This window comes from Rousettus aegyptiacus, unplaced genomic scaffold (genome assembly GCF_014176215.1).
Source record: "Rousettus aegyptiacus isolate mRouAeg1 unplaced genomic scaffold, mRouAeg1.p scaffold_m13_p_16, whole genome shotgun sequence".
Lineage (NCBI taxonomy): Eukaryota > Metazoa > Chordata > Mammalia > Chiroptera > Pteropodidae > Rousettus > Rousettus aegyptiacus.
In genome coordinates, this window is record NW_023416291.1 from 40,943,050 (window position 1) to 40,966,741 (window position 23,692).

The window sequence follows — 23,692 nt, forward strand, 5'->3', positions numbered from 1 at the left end:
GCCCCGCCCCTCCGGAACCCGGAAGCGGGAGGGCGCAGGGGAGCGGCGGGCGAGGCGGACGAGGCGGACGAGGCGGGCGCGGCGGGGCGGGACGGAGCTGCCCGAGGAGCGGCGGGCCGGCGGGCGGGTGGCCGGGGACCCGGCCCGGGACCGGCGGCGCGCGGCGACCGAGGCCCAGGTGAGTGCGGCTGGCCGCGGGTGGAGTTCGATCTCGAAGGTCGCATCAGCCGGCTGCTGTATAAAGGGACGATGCTGAGGGGTAATGGAGGGGCACGAATACAGGAGTCTGAGGGGCGAGAAGGGGTTGGAGATTGTGGAGGGGTTGCAGGAGACGATATGCGAGCGGGACGAATAAGAAGAAAGTTGGTGGGATGGGCCTGGTGAGGGAGTTTGCAGGCGGGTGTGGGGGGGTAGGTCTTGTGGCTTTGAGCAGCTTCTCTGAAGAGGACGTGGCTTAAGTGGTAGTTGGGGGGTCGCAGGAAACGGGGCTGGGAGGACGAGAGCAAGGAGGCGGTGTTGAGAGGCCCAGACTGGGGGAGAGGGACAAGGCCGGTTGGGGGGACAGCTAGGGTGCGATCGGGGGAAGGGGTGTAAGACAGCCTGGTGGGCGTCTGCCCACGGTCAAAGGGGTGGAGGAATGGTGCCTGAGTTAGGGCGGCGCCTGGGACTCAGTGGTTGTTCATAAATGAGAGCGGTTCTGAACCTACTGGTATTGTGGCCGGCGGAACTGGGGGAAATGGGGAGTGGAAGGAGACAAAAAGTGGGTAGAAGCCATCGCAGGAACCAAGGGCATGTACAAGGAGGGCCTGGGGAAGAGTGGATGGAAGGGACTATAGTGGCCCCATTTGGATGTTGGGGTGCAGCCCATGGAGATTCAGGGTGCCGTTCTTCTCTTGATTCATCTTCCCGATTTCACCCCCAACTGCTGAGTGGCCCAGGGCGAGTCTCAGCTCCCTCTGGGCGGGTATTCCAGGATTTCGTACTGGAAAACCACACCACTCTCCTAAGACTGGGCGGGCTGGAGCCTGGGGGTCCAAGGAAGCACGCAAGCAGGCTCCGGGGCCTCTAGGGGGCCGGAACTGGGTTTCAGAGGGGAGGGAGTGCATGTACACGCACCCATGTGTGCAAGGTTGTCACCACCTCCTCAGAGTTGCATCCTTGGACTTAAATGGGTAAAACGACATACAGGAAATCTGTCCCCGGGCGGCTGTGAGCTCAGCCCCAGTCAGTCCATGTGCCCTGCCTTCTCTCCTGGTGCCCTGTAGGTCAGGGGTCTCTAAGTGAAAGCCTCTCTTTTTCTAAGGTGGGAGCTGGTAGGGGTATTGTGCCTTATGGTCAAACGGTCCTAGCTCCTACCTTGCTGAAGTATGTTCTGGTCTGGGAGTCTCCAGACTTAAGGCATCCAGGAGCAGTGGGAGATGACACAGGAAGCTAAAGAGTTGTTTCAGCATTTCATGGGCCTAGCTTTGGTGAGGGCCTTGTAATGGGCTATTTTGATCAGCATTAATTTCTTTCCTTTACCTACCGTGGGGATCCGTTTCTGGGATCTGCCAGAGGACCAGGGAACCTGGATTTATAGCTCATGCAGGAGGCGCATGTAAAGAGGGACACAGAGAGATAACCACCCCCTTTACTTCCAGAATGTTCTGGCCCTTACTGAAAGTAGTGCCAGGACAGTGAGAGCCCACAGTCATATAGTTTGGGTTTCCCCTGGCCAGGACAGCCTCCAATAAACAGGACCAGAATCTTCTGGTTGCACAGCCCCGGCTGTTTTCTCCCTTCTCCACCAGGAGCGTGGTCAGGTGGGCTCTCATGGAGAGTCCTGTGTTGGAGATTCTGACCTCTGTCAAGTCTCTTTGTCTGTTTCTTCACATGGAAAATCAATGGATTGTCGTCAATCAGCATCTCTCAATTTCAAAACCCTTCTTGATAATCTTGGCATCTCAAGTACACAGCCCCTTGGATTTTATGCGGCCCCCAACTGTTGAACCTCTCCCTGCTACAATGCTCCCAGTTTGGTTCCGTTTTCCATTTTACAGTTTATATCCAAAAATGATATTTTTTTATTGTTCTTTTGTGTTCCAAATGGAAAGTTCCAATACCAAATGTACTTTGCACATCACACCTGTTCCCAAAGCTCCAGCTGCATCTTGTGGTTGGAAATGCCTCGGTGAGACCCTCCCTCAGGTCCATGCCCATGACTTGGAGAAATAGATGGGGACATAGGAATCTCCCCTTTGTGTTTGGCTATAGGACCCATTTTCTGTCCCCAGTGAGAGCTTGTTAACTTGCCATTTCCCTCTCCCTGTTTCCTTGAAGTCCTTTGTCTTGGGTGGGCCCAGTCTTCCATAAAGCAAGGGCTGATCTTGCTGGGGGCTGGTGAGCTTTGTGCCCTGGAGGAGGGACATTCTAGTGCCCCGCTCCACAGGATTTATGGAATGAGGGATGACCAGTGCAAGCTTCAGGGCTTGGGGGTTCCTGCAAGTTTCCTCAGAAAAAGTGGCTGGGTCCAAGCCAAGCCTCGAAGGATACAGAGGTGTGAAACCAAGCTGAAAAGAGGAATTCGCACCAGTAGATCCCTGCGTGGCTCTGCCCTTTATTGAGTACTTTCTGCAATAGATGCTTTTATACCCAACTCTTTTATTCTGCCAACAAGAAGCAAAGAGGTCCTGGTTTCTAGTTTCCCAATATGGAAACTGAGGCTCAGGGAGGTGATAACTTCAGATGGCTCCCTGGGTGTTCTAGAAACTCAAGAGATTAGTAACCTCAAATGGACGAGAGACTAAACCTCTAGAGCAGTTACTCAATGGCATTACCATTGACATTTGGGACTGGGTTGTTCTTTGCCAGGGAGTTGGAGGATCCTATGTATTATAGGATGTTAAGCAGTATTCCTAGCCTCCACTCACCAGATGCCGGTAGTACCCTCCCCCCAAATAGTGACAACCAAAAATGTCTCCAGACTTAACTTTTTGTCCCTTGGAGGAAGAATCATCCCCAGCCAGAATCTCTTGTCTGTAGTAAAATCTGGCTCCTGCTCCAGGCCCACCATTGCCTTAGTGGGTCTTTGGTGTAAGCTGAGCTCCTCATGAGCGCTACCAAGATCAGGCATGGGGAAAAGAGACCGGCAACTGAATTTTGTCCGGTCAGTTCTTAATCTGGAGTCCTGATAAAAAGGAGGCACCACTGGGAATGGACCGAGGGGGAATTGGACAACGTGCCCCAAGAATGGACAGCAGAGGAGGAACAGGAGATAAGCGGGGCTGTCTGCACTTGCCCAGACAGCGATGCCATTGTCTTTCTTTTTTTTGTTTTTCTACTGACCTGGATTTCTGCAGGAATTGTCCTTGCCTTGGCACACATTGTTGCTTTTCTTCTAAGATTAGAGGTATTCAATTCTCTTCTCAAGAGCTGCTTTGGAGGTGCCTCTGGATCAGCATGGCCCTTGAACCCACATTATCTTCTCCGGTTCACCCTCTTGGCTACAGATGCTAGTCCATCCTCCGGACAAAAAAAAAAAAAAAATTTAGATTGTCTAACTTTTCTGCCTTGTGCATGCTTCTCTGCTTGTTCCATGACGGTGACATTGCTGCTTTAACTTCATGAGAGGAAATGCACATTCTGGGGCCTTCCAACCCCTTTGTAGGTGCTGTCCCTTCTCCCGGGCTCCCCACCCACTGTCTCTTTGTGCATCCCCAAGTCCCTAACCAACTGTGCCAGGCAGCCCCTGCTCGGCCTCCCTTCAGAGCAAGACAGGCCTGTCTCTCTGCCCTCATCCTGGATGGAGAGAGCTGCAGAACAAAGGCTCTGTCTGAACACTGCCGGGTTCCCATAGAGCCAGCCGGCTGCCGGCTGCAGTGCAGAGCCCCGTCACTTCACCTCCTTAGTTTTCATTTTGGCCCAGAAGAGGCCTCAGAGATTAGGCATGTCTCAGAAACACAGCGATGAGTTTGGGTTCTACTCATTTCCTCATCGAGACTTTCTGAGCCCGATGATAAATAAAGTAGTGATTCAAGCATTCGGTCTGTGGGTTTGTCAGAGCGATGAATAAGCTGGCCCGGTCTGACTCATTCGTTTATATCCCAGTTCTGCCCTGCTTCTTGGGACTGTGTGTGCGAGAGGGAACCTAGCCACAGGCATTTCAGTGCTGTCGCTGCCGGGTATGTGAGTTTCCCGGAGCTGCTGTAACAAAGTACCCCAGACCAGGCAGCTTAGGCAGTAGAAATTGATTGTCGTAGATCTGGAGGCCAGAAGTCCAAGATCAGGATGTTAGCAGTGTTGCCTTCTCCTGAGGCCTCTCTCCTTGGCTTGTAGGTGGCCACCTTCTTCCTATGTCCCCACATCATCTGTCTGGGTCCAGAGTTCCTCTTATAAAGACACCAGTCATGTTGGACCAGGGCCCACCCTAATAACCTCTTTTTAATTTAATCACCTATGTAAAGATCCTGTCTCCCAGTACAGTCACATTCTGAGGTCTTGGTGGTTATGACTTCAACATATTGAATTGGAGGTGATGGGGACACACAATTCAGCTGATAACAGTGAGTAAAGGGCAAATTTTATTTTTATTTTTATTTAGTAAAGAGATGTTGGACAAATAGTCATACTAATAGTGAGTGTTTTGTCTTACTCATTTAAATGAACATTTTATGAGAGGTGGGCAGGTCAGCCACATCAACATTAGAAGCTCCCTGTTAGGGAATTTTCCAGATTTGCACATGTCCTTATACTCAGAGTAACTGTAGAGAGCCAAGAACCTGGCTCAGGAAGGGACAGATCTCATGGAGCCCTACAAGGGGTGTGTTTAGAACCAGGCCTAGGAGGCCGCGTACATGTGTACATGCCTTCTGGGGCACCAGTCAAGTTTTATAGTTGGGGCATGTAGGAGTCTCTGCCCTCAGTATTGCCAAGCCCATAGCCAGCCCACAGGGACACCTTTACCCTCTGTCTCTGTGGTAGCGTATGGATAGGCTAGGGAGGGAGCCAGTTGGTGGCCAGGACCAAAGATGTTGATGGGGCAAAACTCAGGGCCGTTGGCCACCCAGGTGATATAGGAAATGTCATTGGGTCTAAAAGTGGAACCAGGTCCTTGTGACAGAAACTGGGCAGGGGATGGGCTTCGTGGGCAGGAGGAGGAAGCCCTGCTGATGTGAAGGCCACAAAGCTGAGGGTCACATACAGATGGGAAGGGGCAATTCAGGGGCAGAGAGTATTCCAAACTGTTGGGATAGGGCAGGTGACAAAGGCAGATTCCACAGGAATGGAAAACCAGGATGCATGCGTGAGTCTTGTTAGGATGACAGGGCAATGGCTACAGGGTTCATGGTCTCTTTGAGATGGTGAGAATGTTCTAAGATAGAGTCCAAGGGATGGTTATTGAAGAAACTGGAAAGGGGACTCTCGGTGGGAGACAGCCAGTGGCTTTTGTGAGAATAGCTCATTTGCAAGAGCTCAGAATTGGCCAGTGTTTATCGAACAGCTACGTAGTTCCAAGTTCCAGGCATGAGACTAATAGCTCCATGGTTGTTGCCCAAATCCCGCATTGTAACAAGTGAGGCAGGACCCACTCAAGTAAGGTGCCCCAGACATGTCCTGGATTCAGGGGGTGGGTTCCTGTGGGACCAGAGCAGCTGACCCACATTGAGTGACTAGGCTGGCACAGAAGCCCCTCTCCCCCAACTCCCCCTGACTGGATCTTGGAGTCCTCAAGGATCAGAGCTGCCTTTAAAAGCAGAGCAAGGCTTCCTTGTTCTCCAGGGGCTGCTACCCTCAGGAGGTTCTTAAGGTAGACTGTGTGATTCGGAGAGGGAGATCCCAAAGGGGACTCCTCTGCCGGCCCTCTTCCCTGGCAGCCTTCTATGTCCTTACAAGCCCACAGGCCACCTGGGAAGGACCTGGAGCTCAGCCCTGTAGGGCCTTGAAGTTCTGCCTTACCCCATAACCAGAAACCACCTGCATCCCACTGGCCTTACCCAAGCCATTATCAGTACCCCCTGCACACGACTGTAGGAGCCACCCAATAGGAAACCCCTGTATTCCACCTGTCACACACAGGCTACCTGACCCCTTCCCAGCATCACTCATGTCCTGATGCTGCCTGTCCCCAACCAGCCAAGTCTTCCACATCAGACTTGCATGAAAATTTAAACTCCATCCCACATTCCTTAGACCCTACTGGATGCAATCTGACCTCCCTGACCTCGGCTCCTCCTCCTCCAACCTCTCTGTGCCTGCTACACTGGTCCCCTTGTTCTGAGGCTGCCTCTGCCCTTAGCGTTCCCCACGCTCGCCTGGGCTGCTGTCCCCAAGCACTCGGCCTGTCCACCTCACTTGCACAGGCCTCAGCAACTGTTCATTCAGAGCTTCCCTGCATTTTGGTCCCAAATGACCGCCCCCCCCCCTGCCCTGGTCAGTTTCTGTTCCCATCGAAGCACCACTGACATCCGGGGCCAGATCATTCTCTGCAGCGGGGGTCATACTGTACACTATAGGGTGCTGAGCAGCGTCCCTGGCCTCCACCCACTAGATTCCAGTAGCACCTCCCTTCCCCCCGCAGTGGTAATGACCAATAATGTCTCCAGCCATCTCCTAGTGCCCCCTGAGGCTGGACAAAATTGCCCCAGATGTGATGTACCATCTCCCCATCCTTGGAAATGCCTCTTTGCTAGTAGGTTGGTTTGTTTTTGAGTTCCCCCAAAGGTTAGACACCTCCACATTCTGACTCTACCTTGTGCCTGGCACTGGCCTGGCCGGGGGTGGGCACTGGAAAAACATTTGTTGACTGAACAGATGTTGAAGGATGAAGCCACAGACCCCAGGGAGAAGGACAGGCCTTGAGGGACAGATAAATGGAACCTGCCAGAGGAAGTAGCCATACCGCACCCCCCTCCAGTATATGCCTGGGGGAGGGGCTTTCTCCAGGGCTCAGACCGGTTGGGCCAGACTGGAAGGCCCAAGGGGATTGTCTTAGGGAAGAAAGGGATCTATTCAGGCAACAGTCATGAGAGGGTATCTGCTTAGAGCATCCAGTAACCTCAATACTGGGCTTCTGGATTCCTGTCTGTGGCTGCTGTATGCTGGTATCCTAAACCAAGTGGCTTAAACGATAGAAACTTATTCTCTCACAGTTCTGGAGGCCAAGAGTCCAAAATCAAGGCATTAGGAGAGCCATGGGCCCCTCCATAGCTTTCAGGGGAGACTCTTCCTTGCCTCTTTCAGCTTTAGGGGCTCCAGGCATTCCATGGCTTATGGCTGCATCACCCCATTCTGAACCCTAAGTTGTCCCTCAGCTCTGAGCTGCCTTAACTGAGGAGCACACTTCTTTCATAGCTATTTCTCAGTGCATTCATCTTCCAGATATCTTCACATGATCATTTCTTCCTAAAAAACCCGGTAGGCTCACGGACATGCCCATAGGAACGTGAAAACACGCTGTGCTTTAAGTGGTGCATCGTACATGATTCTACAGTCATGCCAGCCTCCTCTTTTTAGCTCGAGAATGATTTCATCCAATAAACATGTGGCTGCAAATTACGGCCTTACATAAACGAAGCGGCTACACTACAGTTTTTGGAGGCCCCGTTTGCCTTATTTTCCAGTAAATTCCAAATTGCTCACCAAACCGAGTGGTAGAACCTTCTTTTTCGTGCACAGGGCCTGGGCCAGACCTTGAGAGCAGCTCATTCACATTTGTCCATTCACCTATCCTTGGTGCCAAATCTGTAGTTGGCTCTCCCTCTTTTCGGTACCCTCTTTCTCATGAAAGGCTCTGAATTGAGGTTCTTGTCTTCTCTGAGTGCAGAAAATATACCCAGTGGCGTTTGCAGAGCAAAGCCTTACTTTTTTACGGTTCAGGGTTTTTAGTGGGAATTATTTTTATCATGGAAAATCTGTGTAAGATTCACCATTAGTAATATTGAGCACATTCACTACCTCTATCTAGTTCCAAGATGTTTCCATAACCCCTAAAGGAAACCTTGTCCCCACTAGCAGCCACTCTCTACCCCCCTGGCCTCATTAGCAGTCACTGTCCATCCCCCTCCCCCAGTCCCTGAGAACCACTAACTGCCCTCTGTCTCTAAAGATTTGCCCTTTCTAGACTGTTCATGTCAATGGAAACATACGCTATGTGGCCTTTTGTGTCTGGCTTCTTTTACTTAGTGTGATGTTTCCTCCATGTTGAGTTCATCCATGCCATAGCGTGTGTCAGTGCTCTGTTCCTTTTTATGGCTGAGTAATATTCCACTCTGTGGATGGACCACATTTTGTTTATTCTTTACCCTTTGATGGGCATTTCATTTCTTTTGTTTCTCTCAGTGTGAATTTTATAGTCTGCTAGCTTGTCTTCCATTTGGTAACAAGGGCATATGTAGTCCTTCTGAGTCCTGGGGAGACAGTTCCCATTAATGTGGGGGTGTGTTTTGCTTCCATTCACATTGCATGCATCTCCACGAGCATATGTTGAAGGCTAGAAGGGATGTTTTAACTTGGGGGTTTTGGTGAAATGACTTGGATGAAGGAGACACGTAGGTCTTTAGGACCTGCTGCTCCTTACACACAGCTGCAACCTGTGATTGCTGGTTGACCAAGCTGCCTCCCCACCACCACCCCACCCTCCACCCCCAGGACCTGCTGCCCCGGTTCCTCAGTCCAACCTGCTTCCTTTCATTCTAGACATAGCCAGGGAATTTTCGAGGCACAAGTTTCATATCCACTTGTGACAAAAACCTTAAGCCACAGCATGACTGACTTTCAGGTCTCAGGCTCCATTAAGACTTAAGTGGGGAAGATGTGCTTGAGAGCCAGAGAAAATGGCCGAGCCCCTCCAAGGAAGATGTCATTGTTTAAGGACAATGAATTATCAATGAGTTAACAGTTATCTGAATTATTACAGCTCTGAAGCTGTGATCATCAAAACAGCATGGTACCACACAGACAAATTTCTGTTGTTGTAAGCTCCCTGATTTATAGTACTTTGTTACAGCATCCTGAGGCAACTCATAAACCCTCCAAAAGAATTTCTAAATGGATAAAGGCTTAAATGGAAAGAATAAATCTGGGAAGGGAGAGGAAGGCAATGATAGTCAGACCTGGGAGAGGAATGGGCAGTAGACATCATAAAAGAAATGACCCACAGATCTGACTACCTGGAAAATGTAATGTTTGTCTCAAAAAATACCATATGCAAAAGTCAATTGTTATGAATTAGTTTCATAAAACATGGTAAAGAGCTGATACCTTCCTATACAAAGAGCTTCTCCAAAAAAATAAGCCGAATAGTCATGCTTCAGTGGGAGCAAATGGGCAAAGGACATGAACAACTTACAGAAACAGAAAAATAGCTGCTCAATAGACATAATTTTCAAAAACTCCAGACCAACAATTGAAGATGTATAATTGGCAAGATTTTCTTTTGTGCCCAATGAGAATCCAATCAGCTGAGTGTTGTAGGTAAAATAGTGCCACCTATGGAATGAGGGGACACTGGGTCAGAGAGAGTGCACCCTAAGATTTTTGCACTGGGAGCTGAGCTGCCTGGGATCTGGTGGAGGGGTTTGAGGGGCATTCCATCCTGAGAACAAGGACTGCACTGGGAGGAGGCAGCAGCGTGGGGCTGAAACTCATCTGAGTTGCAGATGCGAGAAAGGGAGGACCGGGTCTGGGGATAGGTGGGTGGATGGCCAGCCTGCTGGGCATGTCCCCCAGCCGGAGAACCAAACAACTTCCTGTGGGTCAGGGGCTTTGGGAAGCCTCTCCCTGACTGGGCTGGAGAGGCCCTGCGGGGTCCGGCCCATGAACCTGGGCTTGGGCTGGGTGAGGAGTGGCCGTAGCATGCCAGTCAGCTGGTGTGGGGACCAAGGGATGGCTGTGCTGTATTGGGCCTGATACCCAGGGGCTCTGAGGGCTGGCCGTGGGGCGCCCCTGAGGGGCTTTGTGCTGGGACACCTAAATCTAGACCAGTGCATCCAGGGGCTCCACGGGAGCCCCTCCTGACTGGCTGGTGAGAAGAGACAGCAGTTCTGGGGATATGCTGACAGCAGACAGGATGTGGTCAGTGGGAGGAGCAGAGAACAAGCCTTTTAGGCCTTTGAGGCAGGTCAGGGAGAGGTGGCCATGGTAGGCTGGAGGTGGGGCAGGTATCCTTGGTGGGAGCACAGATCCTGGGGAGCAGGGTGGAAGAGGCCCCTGCACAGAATCAGATCCAGGCGATGCTGCCATTCCAGGGCTGCAGAGCAAGTGAGCAGGACCGGGAGAGGCCACTGGCAGCAGGTGTGACTAGTGGAGCTTGGTGGCATCTTCTGGGAGGAGGGAGCAGTGGTTTATATGGCATGGGGTGGAGTAGTGGACTGGTGGCCAGGTGGGAGTGGGAAGGGTTGGCTCTAGGCTGTGTGGAAACGAAGAAGTTACTGGGCTCTGCCCTGGGCTGAAGAAAGATCTATTAGTATCTCTGATTTTAAGACACATGAGCCATTCAATGGGAGGGTCCTCCCCAATGAACTCCCAGGAAAAGGGGATAAGAGAGGCCAATCCGGGAAGAGAGTACTGGTCTCTGGGAAGAACGGCCAGGTGAGGCTGCCTGGGTGGGGAGGGCCACCTGGACAGGTCCAGCAGAGGAATTTCCCAGGATGCAGACATGGTGGACCAGGATGGGCTCTGATGGCTTGTGAGGCAGATGCAGCAAGGCGGTCAGGTGGACCCTGCAGGAACTCCTACAGCGGCCCCAGCTGCTTTTGGCTTGTCCCTTCCCTTCGGCCGCCTGTGCTCCCCTGCAGCCCTGGCAGTAAGCAGTTGTCTTGAGTAAGCCTTATCTACTTCCTCCTGGCCTGGGGTGGGGTGAGCATCATTAGTCCTATAATGGCCCCCCTCCAGCCCCCCCCGCACCCCAGTCTCTGAGCATGGGGTCTCCTGCTTTTCCTACCAAGGGGCCCAGAGCTGCAGATGTACCCTCCGTACCTCTATTCATAGTGGGACTTCAAGAGCACCTGATGATTCTCTTTCCCTAGAGGACATGGGGTGGCCCAGAGTGCAGCTGGCTGCGCAGCCCTCAACCTGTCCAAGCTCCAACCAGACCTTCATCAGGGCACCCGGCAGAGTCCTCAGGATCTGGATCACATCAAGAGGCTCTGATGACCTCTTGCTTGAGTCGGTATCTGCTGGAAGGAGAAAGCAGGCACATTTGTGTGACCTCTCTGCTGTCCACGTCCACGCAGCTTGAGTGAGACAAAGCCCCCAGCCTGTGAGCTGGATTGCACCTCTAGAAGTCATAGTGCACATCAACCATGTCTCTATGAGTGCAGGTCACAGAGGGATGGCTCTGCCTGAAGCCCTGGCTCTGTGCATGTGTATGGTCATGTGAAAGTGCTATGCACACATGGGTGTTCATGTTTACTTTCATGTGTGTGCATGTGAGCATGCATGAGCATGGGCGTGTTACAAAACTGCATGTTCATGTGTCCATGTTCATACATGTGCTTGCATGTGTACACAAGTGTGGGTGTGTTCATATGAGAGTATATGTTCACACACATGTGCCTATGTATATGCTCTCACATTTGTTTGCATGTCAGTTTCTCCCACTGGGCTTTGAGCCAAGGTCTGGTTCATCATTGTATCCTCAGCCATGCTTGGTTGGCACACAGTGAGCCTGCATGTGACCCACACGCATTTATGTCTCTTGCTCCACGAAATTGGCTGCATTTTCTTTTTCCCCTCAATGTCTTCAGAAGCAAATACATTTTTTAAAAATAACCTTTTTCTTTTGGAGTCATTTTAGATTTACAGAAAAGTTGCAAAGGTAGTATAGACTCTCGTACCCCTCACCACCTTCTCCTATCATGACCATCTTACATTACCATACACATTTGTACCCTAAGAAATTGGTACTTACTGCTGTTAACCAACCTGACATTATCCGGATGTCACCAGTTCTCCCATCTGTGTCCTCCTACTGGTCAAGGACCCCATCCAGGGAGCCCTGTTGTGTTTAGTCATCATGTCTCCTCCAGTCTGGGATGCCTCCGTTGTCTCTCCTTGTTTCTTGTGACCTTGGTAGTCTTGGGAGGAAGGACTTCGCAGGTGACTGGGATTGTAAGTTCTAGAAACAAATGCATTCTGAGAAGTTCTCTTTAGCAAGTTTTGGTGAGGGGGCTCTCCCGGACTTCATCCTCCTTGTTCGGGTTTTTGGCGTCTCTGAGTTTCAGGGCAGGTGCGTTCTTGCTTATCCCACCCATACCTCTTGCTCCCCTTGCTGTATTGGGGGGATGTAACCTGTGGGGCTGAGTCTTCATGTGCTTGGGGAGCTGCCTGGGTGTGTTTTATCCAAGAGAAGAGGCCAGGAAGGATATGGTTTGGGAAAGACTTAGGCGAGACACGGCTGTGGCCATTGGACTTGTGGGTTGAGAGGCTGACTTTAAGTGGGGAGGAATGGGGGCTGGAATTGAGCAAATTCCATAGGAAAGGTTTGATCTTGGGCAGGGGGCGGGGAGAGTCTGGTGCTGTCATTCCGCAAGAGCCATAATCCTTGGGTCAGTGGTCAGTCACATTTAAGGACAGACAGTTCTTCCCACACTTTGGTTTTTCGAGATACAAAGGCAAGGGATACTGGCCTCAGGTCTGAGGCTGTTCATGTGGGTGAGTGGCAGCATCCACTACCACTACCCCCCACCACTCTGACCATGCCACCCCCTCTCTTCCAGCTCCAGGACGTGCGCCCCAAGCCTGGGAGGCATGCTGAGGCCAGGCTGCCGGCAGGATGAGTATGAACGAGGTGGGCAGCTCCGGCTGCCAGAGGCAGGCAGCCTACCACCTGCACATCTACCCACAGCTGGCCACCAGCGAGAGCCAGGCCTCGTGCTGTGTGACAGCCACCAAGGACAGCACCACGTCCGACGTCATCCAGGACGCCATCACCAGCCTGCAACTGGATGGCACCAAGCGCTATGTGCTGGTGGAGGTCAAGGAGACAGGTGGGGAGGAGTGGGTGCTGGACGCCAACGACTCACCCGTGCACCGCGTGCTGCTGTGGCCACGACGGGCACAGGATGAGCATCCGCAAGAGGATGGTTACTACTTCCTGCTGCAAGAGCGTGATGCAGATGGGGCCATCAAGTATGTGCACATGCAGCTGGTATCCCAGGCCACAGCCACCCGGCGCCTGGTGGAGCGCGGCCTCCTGCCCCGGCAGCAGGCAGATTTTGATGACCTGTGCAACCTTCCCGAGCTGACTGAGGCCAACCTCCTGAAGAACCTCAAGCACCGCTTCCTGCAACAGAAGATCTACACATACGCAGGAAGCATCCTCGTGGCCGTCAACCCCTTCAAATTCCTCCCCATCTACAACCCCAAGTACGTGAAGATGTACGAGAACCAGCAGCTGGGCAAGCTGGAGCCACACGTGTTTGCACTGGCTGACGTGGCCTACTACGCCATGCTCCGGAAACGCGTCAACCAGTGCATCGTGATCTCAGGAGAGAGCGGCTCAGGCAAGACGCAGACCACCAACTTTCTGATCCATTGCCTCACCGCCCTGAGCCAGAAGGGCTATGCCAGCGGTGTCGAGAGGACCATCCTGGGCGCCGGCCCCGTGCTGGAGGTGAGTGGGGCAGTTGGCAGGAGGGCCCCTCTGCCTTACCACATGCGTTTTATTATCATGTCTGTCATGAAGAAGACAATTTGTTATACTCACAGTTCCCTAGAAACAGGAGGGTCTGCATCCCGCATAGGGCCATGCAGGGAAGCACCAGAGACAGTGAGGCATAGCAGGAGCGAGGGAAGACCATGGGCAAGAAAAAAAAAACACACAGGAAACCAAGTCCCTATTGTGGTTTTCATGGGAAGAAATGTGTGAGGCAGGTGGGTAGGTTTAGTATTGGCTGGTTTGGCTCTGGGGCATAGGGTACCTGACTGTCCAGTACCTGGCCCTGAGGTATCAGGGCAGGTGGATGGGAGCCCTGAGAGTGAGAGCCTAATAGAGGAGGTGGTGGTAGCGTGGTCTCTGGCTGGGTCGGTTTGCATATGGACGATATGCTCACAGGCAGGTCCTTTGCCCTCTGTGGGAATTGGCTAAGCCCGGGGAATTGGCAGTCCCTCTAGGATCAGCCAGGCCCCAGATGTCAAAACATCAGATTATAGGAAACAAAAGGGCCTGATTAATATGTTCTTGCCATCTGGGAAGCAGCAATCTATACTCTAGGTCCCAAAAAGAAAAGAATGGCATGTCCAAACCAGGCAGTTCATGATGGGGCGCTTCTGGCAGGGCTGCAGTGTGGAGAAGCCAGCGAGGCATAGTGCAGGCCCAGGGGACATTAAAGCAAAGGAATGGGGCCACCTGGCAGCAACATAGAGTCAGCAGGGGAGGAAGCACCCTCTGTCCAGTGTCTGCGTTGGCCAAACCCCATGGAAGCCATTGACGTGTTGCTATGAGTGAGCCTCTTGGACACGGGGCAGCGGAAGTGACCACAGTGTCCCTCCCTCTCCGGCTCTTAAGAAAAGAGGCATCCACATGTCAGAACAGTGTAACCGTCGTTACCTGGTAACGGCTAGGGCAATATGTGGGCCCAGAGGTCTGTGCCCCTGAGCTTGGCATCTAGGACTCTGCTTTCTTTCTTTTTTAAATAACATTTTATAATAATTAATAATACACAAGTAATTTTATTAAACTTAAGTAGTTTTATTAACTATAATAATATAAATTATCATATTTCTTAGAGCAGATTTAGGTTTGTAGTGATATTGAGCAAATAGTACAGAGTTCCCATATATCCTGCTCACCCCCATACTTCCCCTTGCCATTAGTGCATTTGTTACAAATGATGAGCCAATATAGACATATTATTAACTGAAGTCCATAGTTTACATTCAGGTTCAAGATTCACCCTGTGTTGTACATTCTATGAGTTTGGACAAATGTACATATCCACTGTTACAGTATCATACAGAGTAGTTCTCCTGCCCTGTAATCCCCTGTGCTCCACCTGTTCATCCCTCCCTCCTCCCAACTCCTAGCAACCACTGATCTTTTCACTGTCTTTGTAGTTTTACCTTTTCCAGAATATCACATAGATGGAATCATACAGTCTATAGCCTTTTCAGATTGGTTTCTTTCACTCAAAGATATGCGTGTATGGTTCCTCCTTGTCTTTGTGGCTTGAGACCTCATTTACGTAGTAACACCCTGTTATCTGGATGTGCCATAGTCTGTCTGTCCATAGGACTTCAGACCCCCTTTCTGTAGAGTTGGGAGTGTGAAGGTCTCACCAGTCTTGGAGCATTGACCTCCAGATTCTGCTGATCTCCCCAAGCCGAGGGCGTAATGCAGCCGCCTCAGAGGGCTGCTGTGCAAATTCACTGAAATCACATCTAGGCTGCGCCTCCTGAATACATTTCAGTTCCTCTTCCTCCTTGATGATCTCTCAGATCATCAGCAAGAAATCCATTGGGGCTGCACAGCCTGGCCCTATACTGACATAGGTAACCTATGTCTGTCTTCTATAAAGATTAATTATCATTTTTTGTGCAAATATTACGACTAAATAACCCAGCCACAGAATGGACATTTTTTTTCTTTAATGCTGTGTACCGTGCATGCGTTTCCTGTTCTATTCTGACTATCTGTTCATTCTGCAAATATTCTGTGTACACATTTGCCGTGTGCCAGGCACCATTCTAGGCACTGGGCTATGTGGTGGCCTAAATAGATAAAGGCCTACCTACACAAAGCTGTCACTCCAGGGATGAGGGAGCAGGCAGAGAAATAAACAAAGGACCTTGTAATAAGAACAGCCAGCAGGTCTGATGAAGAAAGGTTGAGGGGGCAGGAGGTAAGAAGGTGATGCTGAGTTTGGCCTGGGAGGAGGTGGGGTGAGCTGTGCAGTGTCTGGAGAGGGTACAGCTAGTGCAAAGGACCGGAGGCTGGACCACGGCTGGTGTTGGAAGAAAGGCAAGGGCCCCAGAGGGCACAAAAGGAGTTGGAGTGGGATGAGCAAGCAGCGTGGGAGGTGATGGGGACAGAGAGATGACAGTCAGATCATTCATGGTCTTTTGGCCCACAAGGAGGGCCTTGTGACATGGGAGCTAAAAAGGATATTCCACTTTTGATTTGGCTTCATCCCAGCTCTGAAACTCAGCTGCTTATAAAGCCACCGATGGCCCCACTGTCTTCCCAACAAGGGCCAAGGGCCATGACAGGTTGTGTAGACCTATGCATTGGTGCCTGGCACTGCAGTCCCAGGTTACGTGGTGCAGGCTGTCAGTGATGTCAGAAATTAAGAACATGAACCAGAGGGCAGACTCAATGTTTGCCAAGTGGTCATTCACCACTCAGAACCAGGCAGGCAGGTGGGTGTGCCTGTGCTTGGTGGGGATGCCAAGCCCAAGATCTCAGTAAGACACAGTGAGGAGGCAGGAGTGGTACCATGGTGTCATTTCCTGTTCTAGCTGGGGACCATCCAGGGTACCTGAATGAGGTTCTCATGGCTGCCATATTCAAGTACCACAGACTGGGAGGCTTTAAACAACAGTTTACAGTTGTCCCTTGGTATCCATGGAGGATTGGTTTTAGTCCCCCCTCAAATACCAAAATTCCCGGATGCTCACGCCCCTTATGTGAAATGGTGTAGTAATTGCAGATAACCTATATCTGCACATAGGCTGCAGCCAGGTATGCCTACATGTCATTTGTTCACGTAGATTTAGCAAAGTGCGCAGTATGTAGCAAATTCAAGCTTCGCTTTTTGGAACTTTCTGGGATTTTTTTTTTCCTAATATTTTCAATCTTAGGATGGTTGAATCCCAGGTAGAAACCCCATGGATTTGGAGGGCCTACTATACTTTCTCACAGCTCTGAAGGTCAGGTGTTGACAGGGCCTTGCTCCTACTGAAGGCCCTAGGGCAGGAACCTTCTTGTCTCTTCCAGCTTCTGGGGGCTCCAGGCATTCCTTTGTGGCTGTATCACCCCAACCTCTGCCTCTGTTGCCACATGGCCTTCTCTTCTTATAAAGACACCAGTCATTGGATTTAGGGCCCACCCTAATGCAGGATGACCTCATCTAAACTAATTACGTCAGCAATGACCCCATTTCCAACTAAGGCCATGTTCACTGGTTCGGGGGGGGTTAGAGTGTGGACGTTTCTTTTTGGGGACACAAATCAGCCTACAGCACCCGCTGCTGAGTGACAGCTGGTGGTGTCTGGTGCTTTCTTTCCTGAGGGCCACCCCAGCTCAGCAGTCATCCTGGGGGCCCACAGTACCTCCCATGGGCCTCCTTGCTCCTCCCCTGAAGTTGCCCCAGGGATCCTGGCACATTCTTAGAGGGCCGTTAGTCACCTTCCATGTGAGTCAGATGCCTCCGACTACGCCTGGCTGCCTCCCTTGAGCCTCGGCGAGAACTGGCAAGGCCGAATTCCCCCAGTGGTTAAGATCTGCTGGAGGGCGGTGCCCACACTGACTTCCAAAACCCTCTTGAGCCAAATCCATGTTAGGACCATAAACGTGCTTCCTGGGGCAACATTTTGGAAAGAGAGTAGGCCTTTTTGGTTTAGAGTTGTGCTTTCCAGTCGAGGCACTGCTGGCGTCTGGGACCAGGTCACTCTCTGGGGAGGGACCATCCTGGGCACTGCAGGTACCAAGCAGCAACCCAGATGCTAGTAGCCCCCTCCTCTTCCCAGTATAACAGCCAAAAATATCCTCAGACATCACCAAGTGTCCCCTGGGAGCAGAATCTCCCCTGGGTGAGAACAGCTATCTTATAGTCACAGCTTGTGATCCCATGAGACCCAGTCACCATTTTTCTCAGGTGCTGACCGTTTACAAATTGTCCATAAGGACGTCCCAGCCATTCTAAGCTAAGCCAAGAGATACTTCCTAATAATAGGAATAATTCGTTATCAGCCTTCGAGCCCACTTGGGTGTCAGGTTTCAGGTGCCACTGTTTCCATCTGTATCTCTCTGAGTCATTACAACAGCTCTGCTCGTTTTAAAGATGAGGAAAGATAGCCGCAGAGATGCGCACTGATGTGAAAATGTACTAGACCTGCCATCACAAAGCATCACAAACAGGGGGCTTAAAATAATAGGAATTTATTCTCTCACAGTTCAGGGGACCAGAAGTCCAAAATCCAGGACTAGGTAGTGTTGGTTCTTTCTGCAGGTTCTGAAGAAGAACGGGTCCCAGGCCTCCCAGCTTCTGGGGACTGCCAGCTACTGTTGGCATTCCTTGGCTTGTGACCACATCATTCCAGCCTCTTCCTCTGTCTCCACATGGCCTTTTCCCCCTCTGTCTCTGTGTCTCTAGTCTTCTTTCTCTTATGAGGACACTGTCATTGGAGTTAGAGCTCACCCTAAATTCAGGATGATCTCACCTCGAGATCCTCACCCTGATTATATCTATGCAGACCCTTTGTCCAAATACAGTCCCTTTCACAGGTTTTGGAGATCAGGACTTGGACATGTTTGAGGGAGAGGGCGACACAAGTCAACCTAGTCTAGTCTGGGTTCCCCACGCCACACCACAGGCAGCCATGACTGGACTGGGGATGGAAGCCAGCCGAAGCTCAAGCCTGAGTTCATGGTACCTCCCTCCATCTTTATGAAAGATTTTCTCTCACCTCAGCTGAAGATCAGCACCATTAGCAGCATCTGGGACTTTTTCTCAACTCCAAGAAAGGAGAAGTTGAGTTGTTTTGAGGTTTGGGTGTCACCAAGCGCTCCCCCCGGACGCGGGTTGCAGCCTCACTGTGCAATGCTGACCAGAAAACAGGAAGGGGCCACTGTGGAAAGCTGGTTCTAATCAGCTGATCCGTCGCCTGCTGCAGCTAACTGCTACTGTCATAGTTTCACCCGCTGTCACTTGGCTGTGCTCAGTGTGCTGCAACCTGTCCTCTGAATCACCCTCCCCCCAAAACACCACGTGTGTGGGACTGTTATCTGAGTGCAGAAATACTTAAAGGTGCAGACGGCAGGCTCACCAGGGCGGTGAGCGGGCCGGGCTCCTTCCTAAGCGTTGGGATCTGTCGCTCGTCCCAGGTACCCTCAGAGAACCTCACCACTCCAGATGCAGCAGCCCATGCATCTGCCACTGGGCTGGCCACAAACTTTGTGCCCAGGGCATGCAGCTCTTCCTCAGTCCCAGACGTCGGCGTCAAAGCTGAGGGTGGGGGTCTTAAGGCTTGTATTCTCTTCATCTTTCCTGAACTGTAACAAATGCCACTGGCGTTTACAGATGCACACAGGGTTTTAATTTTGAAAGCAGAAATGAAATGAGGATCCTTGCTAGCTGGGCCGTTTTCCCAAGTGGCCAGAGGCTGCTGTGTGCCGGAGTTTGGAGCCTTTATGTAGCTGCCATGCTCTAGCCCATGCAGAGAGAGGCCGAAAGATAGTGATGCCCTGAGCCATGGACACACCCATAGGTCAGTGACCTGGGACAATAAGACACGGAGCTTTCTGCTGCCTCCAGTCTGCTTCTGGGGGCCCAGAAGGACTAGGATCTGTGCAAACTTCAATCCTGAACACCAGCCCCTCTAAGGGCCCCACAGACCCAGTGTCACGTGACCACAGACTGCCCTCGGCCCCTCTCCCCTCCCTGGGCCACTAGGTCTGTTCCCGTTACTTTTCTATCAGCACCAGGCAGGTCACCCAGAACCACATGACATTATCATCCATTTTACCTATGCCCTCAGGGACACCTGCCCAGGCTATATCCTTCTCTCCCACAGGGCACTGATGGGCCATGTTGGGGGCACACAGGCAAAGCCACTCAGCCAGGATGACAGATATAGAAGGTTCTAGAATGAGGGGTGTGCCTTTGCAATTAGAGTTTCTGTTTAAGAGCTTTTCCGAGATACAATTTACCCATTTCAAATGAACAGATCAGTGTTTTTAGCACATTCACTATGTTGTGCAACCAGAAATTCTATCTAGTTCCAGAACATTTTCATCACCCCTAAAAGGAAACCCCATTAGCAGCCACTCCCCATTTCCCCTCCCCCCAGCTCCCAGCAACCACCAGTCTGCTTTTTAGAACTCTCAGAAGTCATCCCCCAGCCCCTGGCCAGTGGTCAAGGCTAGGTAGGGGTGGCTTGGGCCATCCTGGAGTCTGGGTGGCTGGCTGGAAGGTCAGTGATAGGAACATCGGGGTCACCCATCATCAGGAGAGGGAGAGCCCATGGTGGGATCCCAGGAGAATGGACAGTATAGGGAGATACAGTGGTGTAGGGATGGGAGGAGAAGGTGCCATGTGGCCGGGAGGCCAGGCTGCTGAGAACACACATGGGAGGCAGCCCCTAGTCGGGCTGCTGCAGGGATGGGGAATAGACTCTCTGGCTGCTTCTGTCCCGGTGTGGCCTCCCCAGCATGTTTGGGGAAGTAGTTTGGGGGGGCCCTGAAAGAGAAGCCCAAAGGATAGGAGCTAAGGCTGGAACCTGGGGCAGGAAAAGGACAGGAACAGACAAATGGCACAAGGGAGTGGAAGATGAATGAGGCCTTTTGTCGACTTTAGACCTCACAGAAACACAGGGGGACAAAGGCCATGCTTCCACGCCGCCAACGTCTCGGCGCCGGTGGGTCCTTCTCTGGGGTGGGATGCCCTGTGGCACTGTAGGGTGCTGAGCAACAGCCCTGGCCTCCACCCACCAGGTGCCAATAGCGCCTCCCTCCCCAGTTGTGAGAACCAAAAATGTCCCCAGACATCACCAAGTGTTCCCAGAGGGGGAGAACCACACCAGTTGAGAGTAAGTTTCAGACCAACCCATTTCAGTTTAACAGATGTTCTATGTTCTGTGCCTAAATAGTTTTCAGATTTTTTTGGCAACATCTTGCTATTGTTACACATCGACCTGACTGACTGTTCAGCGGACTGTGTTCTGTGCTGTCCGCATCTCGGGGTGGCTGGCAGGCCAGGCAGTAGTCCCAGCTGGTGTTCTCATTCACTCCCAGGAAGAGGTGGCTGGTGTTATTCTTTCCCGCCCCCACAGCCAAGAGAATGGTCACTGCCCACCCACAACCAGAAATGTCCTAGTGTTTTTACCATCACTGATGAAGCATACCTGGGCGCAAAGGTTGACTTTTCCATCCAAGTTTGGTCTTCCGGGAGAACTGAGCGACATCTTGAAATGTTATTTTAAGAGATACTCTCTAATGCCCAGAAGTGCAGTGGCCGATTTGAGCACCCCCAGAGCTGAGAAGTCACATGCTTCCTACAGGTTTTCTTGCATACTTTCTTGCATGAAAGTGCTTTTAGTGGTTTTCTGAGGCAGTGGTTCTCTGGTTCCTCTGCACTGGAATTTCGTCACCCTTCCACTCCTGTCTCCCTAAGGTGACTTTCGGAACCTAACACAGGGTGTTAGCTGTGGTTCAACTGCTCTCCTATAAGCGTCTCCCCAACAGGAAACAAACCAGAGCCGCCGTGGTGGTTTTTGCTACTGGGGAGCACGCAAGGTTATCCGCCCCACTTTGGCAAAAATATGCTTCATTTTATTATCACCTTTGGTCCCACCTGAGTGCTCTCTTGAACTTTTTCCTGCTTTTTTCATATAATGCTTTGTTTATTTTTAGTGCCTCTTTTCTCATTTGAAGTTTGGTTTCTTTTTGTACATACCAACTATTGGCAGACTACGGCCCGCAGATTAAATCTGCCAGCACCTGTTTCTATGATTAAAGTTTTATTGGCACACAGCCACGCCCCTTATTTACATATCACCTTGCCTGCTTTTGTAAACTTTTGCCTCAAAGCTACACCCACTCATTTACATATCGTCTGTGGTGGCTTTCAGCAGAGCAGTTGTGGGTAGACACCTTATAGCCTGCAAAGCTGAAAATATTTATTGTCTGGCCCTTTACAGGAAAGGTTTACTGAGCCCTCCTAGCTCTGTGTACACATAGAACATTCCAGAACATTCTACGGTTACTTTCTACATACATTCCTCTCACCTTCTGCTCAGCTCTCCCTTCCTAAATGTAAGGAAACCAAATTCTCACCTTCATTCCAAACTCGTATCACCAACTCAAATCTTTCTGCTTTAATATCCATGCCACAACCTATAGACACATATATCCATAAACATCTATCTATAGGGGTCTGTGATATTATGATTTATAATAAATATAATTGGAGTTTGGGTCCCGTTTCTGGCACAGAGTTCCTAAAACGCTTAGAATTTTTTAAGTGATGAGAGTGATAAAGGTGTCTTTTGTTATGTTAGTTGAGTGACTTGGAAAGCACCTAAGGATGGGGCCTGGTTCCCTGCAGAACCAACCCCGTGATTAGAGGTTGGAACTTGCAGTCCCACCTGCTGACCTCGGGGAAGGAGAGAGGGGCTGGAGGTTGACTCAACAGCCAGTTTAATCAGTCATGCCTACGTAATGAAGCCTCCATTAAAAAAAAAAAAAAATCAAAAGGAAAGAGTTTAAGGAACTTCTGTATTGAACACGTGAAGGTGCTGGGAGGGTGGCGGGTCCAGAGAGAACGTGGAAGCTCCGCGCCACTTCCCTGTACCTTACTCTATGGTGTATTTTCCATCTGGCTTTCCTGAGTTGTATCCTTTTACAATAAACCAGTAATCTAGTAAATAAACTGGTTTTCTGAGGTCCGTGAGCTGCTTCAGCAAATTACGGCAAATTAATAGGACCCAGGGAGGTGGTCACGGGAACCTCCAGTTTATAGCCAGTTGGTCAAAAGTACAAGTGATGACCTAGACATGTGATTGACATCTGAAGGGGAGGTGGGAGGCAGTCCTGGGAAACTGAGCCTGTAACCTGTGGGATATGACACCACCTTTAGGTAGATGGTGTCAGAATTAAGTCAAATTGTAGGACACCCAGCTGGTGTCAGAGGATTGTTCGGCATGGGGGAAAAAAACCACCCATCGGAATTGATGTTAGGATCATAGGGTCTTAAAGCGATCCTGGAGGTCTGGGATAGGAGGACTGTGAGGGTTGTTGATGTCCTGTAGGATCCCAGCGGGGCGGGCTGAGAGTGGCAGGGGCTATGTGGGGTCCCCTCACAAAAAGCTGTGCCCTGGGTCCTAAGGCCACCTGTATCCGGACTGTGGAGCAACGCAGTCTGCCAGGGGCATGACAGGATGAGGGCACCAAGCCAGACCCCAGCATTTCCCAGACGCCTTCCCTACCAACCCCTGGATTCATTATGAGCTCCTGAGAGAGGCAACATGATCTTGCTGGGGCTCACAGGGCCAGGCCGGAAGTGCAGACCCAAGGTCACGGCACGCCCAGGGGAAGCTGGCATCTTTGGTGTCAGATGTATGACCAGGAGGATGCTTAGAGCTCATGAAGGTGGGGGAATAATTTAGCCAGAGAAAATAGCATAAGGACATGCTTCTCAAGCTCCAGGGTAGAGGTGGCAGCATTCCCGGCCCCAGTCCCTAATATACATCAGCAGGTACAGGTATTCCCGTCTCACCATGAGGATGCTGCAAGATGCAGAAAACTGGGGGAACAGCTAGCTATAGGAGCCACCTGGATCAGAATGAGGGAACAGACAAGGTGAAAAGTGGGACCACACCAGAGTGGGAAAGGGTGGAGAAAGATGAGAGGGTGTCTGTGGGGGATGCGGAGAGGATTAGGATGTCGAGGGGCACCAGAGAAAGGATGGCCACTTGGAAGGCAGGGCCCGCCAGCGCTCCCACCCCTCCTGTGTCCTGCAGAACTGCAAGGTTGCCTTTCTGGCCTGCTATGTAAAAA

At 51.2% G+C, this 23,692-nt stretch overlaps 1 protein-coding gene across 9 annotated transcripts in view; it reads left to right on the plus strand.

The window, feature by feature from the left end:
- The first annotated feature begins 85 nt into the window (after nt 1-85).
- The window catches only part of MYO9B (myosin IXB), a 76,137-nt gene continuing 52,530 nt past the window's right edge, over nt 86-23,692 (plus strand). For 8 of the 9 annotated variants that reach the window (XM_016157699.2, XM_016157691.2, XM_016157693.2 and 5 more), the window contains exons 1-2: nt 86-178; nt 12,696-13,591. In XM_016157699.2, coding sequence (XP_016013185.2) covers nt 12,752-13,591 — 840 coding nt within the window. In that variant the 5' untranslated portion in view covers nt 86-178; nt 12,696-12,751. Of the gene's footprint in view, nt 179-12,695; nt 13,592-23,692 lie in introns of those variants that run through there. The other variant, XM_016157701.2, reaches the window with a different exon arrangement.